This window comes from Telopea speciosissima, unplaced genomic scaffold (genome assembly GCF_018873765.1).
Source record: "Telopea speciosissima isolate NSW1024214 ecotype Mountain lineage unplaced genomic scaffold, Tspe_v1 Tspe_v1.0388, whole genome shotgun sequence".
In the NCBI taxonomy this organism is placed as follows: Eukaryota; Viridiplantae; Streptophyta; class Magnoliopsida; order Proteales; family Proteaceae; genus Telopea; species Telopea speciosissima.
Window position 1 is genome coordinate 32,480 of NW_025317724.1, and position 3,120 is coordinate 35,599.

General features: G+C 41.2%; 1 protein-coding gene across 1 annotated transcript; it reads right to left on the minus strand.

Moving 5' to 3' along the window:
- Positions 1–2,438: 2,438 nt before the first annotated feature.
- LOC122648046 lies at positions 2,439–2,843 on the minus strand. The gene has a single exon (XM_043841318.1). The coding sequence runs from the start codon at positions 2,841–2,843 to the stop codon at positions 2,439–2,441; it is 405 nt and encodes a 134-aa protein (XP_043697253.1).
- Positions 2,844–3,120: the final 277 nt, after the last annotated feature.

Consider the following 3,120-nt stretch of genomic DNA (forward strand, 5'->3'; position numbering starts at 1 on the left):
ATTTTCGATCGAACCAGACCGGGTGGGTCGTTTGGAGTTATTTGGGGGCATTTCTGTACTTTTTTTGGTTTGGGATTATCTAAAAATTGTCCTTATCTCTTATTAGACGTGTGGGTGCGATGTCGACGGTTGTGACCTGCGAATCGATACCTATTTGGACATATGTTCGTTTTTGGTTTAAACTAGGCCAGTTGGGTCGTTTGGGGTTATTTGGGGGCATTTCGGTACTTTTTTGGGTTTGGCATTTTCTAAAAACTTTCCTTATCTCTAATTAGACGTGCGGATGCGATGTTGAGGGTCGTGACATTCAAATCGATACCTATTTTGATATATGTTCATTTTCGGTTTAAACTAGATCGGGTGGGTCATTTTGGGTTATTTGGGGGCATTTCTGTATTGTTTTGGGTTTGGGGTTTTCTAAAAATTGTCCTTATTTCTTATTAGACGTGTGGATGCAATATTGAGGGTAATGACATTTGAATCGTTACCTATTTTGACATATGTTCATTTTCGGTTTAAACCTGACCAGGTGGGTCGTTTGGGGTTATTTGGGGGAGTTTCTGTACTTTTTTGGCTTTGGTATTTTTTAAAAACTGTCATTATGTCTTATTAGGCGTGTGGATGCGATGTTGAGGGTCGTGACCTTCGAATCGATACCTATTTTGGCATATGTTCATTTTCGATTTAAACCAGACCGGGTGGGTTGTTTGGGTTTATTTGGGGGCATTTCTATACTTTTTAGGGTTTGGTATTTTCTAAAAAATGTCCTTATCTCTTATTATACGTGTGGATGTGATGTTGAGGGTTGTGACCTTCGTATTGATACCTATTTTTGCATATGTTTATTTTCGGTTTAAACCTGACTAGGTGGGTCGTTTGGGGTTTCTTGGTGGTATTTCTATACTTTTTGGGGTTTGGTATTTTCTAATTATTGTCCTTTTCTCTTATTAGATGTGTGGATGCGAGGTTGAGGGTCATGACCTTCGAATCGATACCTATATCTATATATGTTCATTTTCGGTTTAAACCAGATCGGGTGGGTCGTTTGGGGTTAATTGGGGGCATTTTTGTACTTTTTTGGGTTTGGTATTTTCAAAAAAGTGTCCTTATCTATTGTTAGACGTGTGGATGCGATATTGAGGTTCGTGACCTTCAAATCGATACCTATTTTGGCATATGTTCATTTTCGGTTTACACCAGACCGGGTGTGTTGGTTGGGGTTTTTTTGGGGCATTTCTGTACTTTTTTTGGGTTTGGGATTTTCTAAAAAGTGCCCTTAACAACCGGCATGGGGAAGGCAGCACACTTGATAGCCACATCAAGTCGGATAGCCTCAACAATCTGATCATAAGACTTGACCTTGTTTGTAAACATCCTTTGGTTCCTTTCCCAATAAATATAGTGCACAGTAGCACAAAAAGCAAGCTTGGGAATAATGTCCATCCTATCATTAGTACAACCAACATTTGCAAGCCAATCAATCACATTCTGGAGAGTGTTAGGCCCCCCACCCCCTTGTGACCAAAGAGAACTAAGTCTTCCCCAAATGCTGCTAGAAAAGGGACAATTAAAGAAGAGGTGTTCATGGCTCTTAGTTCCAGTCCAACAAAAAATGCAATTCGGACCAACATGGATATTCCTGTTAATAAGCTGATCTTTGGTAGGGGAGCACCCATAAGACATCTCCAAGTAGTGCAAGAATGCATAGGGAAGTTCTCAGCAAACCAAATATATTTATTCCAGCCCACCTTACTAGCAGCTCTTCTAACAGTGTCCCAAGCGGACTTAGTAGTGAACAAGCCATTAGGAGTTTTTTTTCCAGAAAATAAGGTCCTCCGTGCCATTCAAGAGGGGAACATGTTGCAAATCACCCCAAACACTAATCAAGTCAATAGAACCATGGAAGATGAGATGCCAGGCACCCTGTCTAATAATGTCCGAAACCATAGCCATGCGGTGAGAGCCCGCATCATATCTAATACGGTCCCCAAATTTTTTTAATAAGACCCCTTGAGGGTACCATTTATCGAGCCAAAGCCTTGTAGAGTGGCCAGATCCGATAATATGGTGAATGTGGGGTTCAACCAAATCTCTGTACCTGAGTATTTGCTCTAGACCCAAGAGCAGTTTTGGGGGATTTTCACAGTCCAAATGGAATCATTCTTCAAGTAATGGGAATAGACCCACCTAACCCAAAGGCTGTCCTATGTAGAGGCAATCCACCAAACTTGCTTTAAGATACCCACAATATTCATATAAGAAATTCTGCAGACACCTAACCCCCCTTCATCTTTAGGTTTGCAAATTTTATCCCAAGAAACATAGTGTACCTTTCGTTCCAAAGGAAGTTTGAGAACATGGATTCCAGCTTCTGTTTAACTCCACCTGGTAAGGCAAAAATACCCGACCAATAAATATAGTACCCTTGGAGAATAGAGCTAAGAAGCTGCATCCCAACCATCAAGCCTTCGTCTCACAAAATCAAGGATAGCGGAACAATCTACCAAAGTGAGCTTGCGAGAAATAAGAGGGACACCAAGATACCGAATGGGCAGCTTAGTGTCTACAAAATTCGTTAATTCCAAAAGTTGTAGCCTGGCCGTTTGAGTAATGCCCCCTAAAATAATAGAGGACTTAGCTCTGTTGAGTTTCAACCTAGAATAGGTGTGAAAATCAGCCAGAGCCCCCAAACAGGCAAAGATAGAATTTGGGACAGCCTTCACAAAGATCATCAAATCATCTGCAAAAATAAGATGTGACAGATGGGAGCTTTTGCATCTAGGGAGCAAGCTGATCCGACCTTCAGAGTCCAACTTCCTCATCAAAGCAGAGAAGCCTTCCATAGCAATAGTGAACAAATAAGGGGAAAGAGGATCTCCTTGTTTTATTCCCCTCTTCCCTCTGAAATAACCTGTAGGGCTTTTTTTTTTTTTTTTTAAGAAGAATCGAGAAGCAAGGAGTGTCAACACACACTTGCACCCACCGAATGAACTTGCTTGGAAAACCCATCCTCTCCATAATCTCAAGGAGGAACTTCCTACTAAGGGAGTCATAGGCTTTATGTTTATCAATTTTCAGACTTGCCGTAGGAGATGTCCCTTTCTGCTCAATACCCCTTAC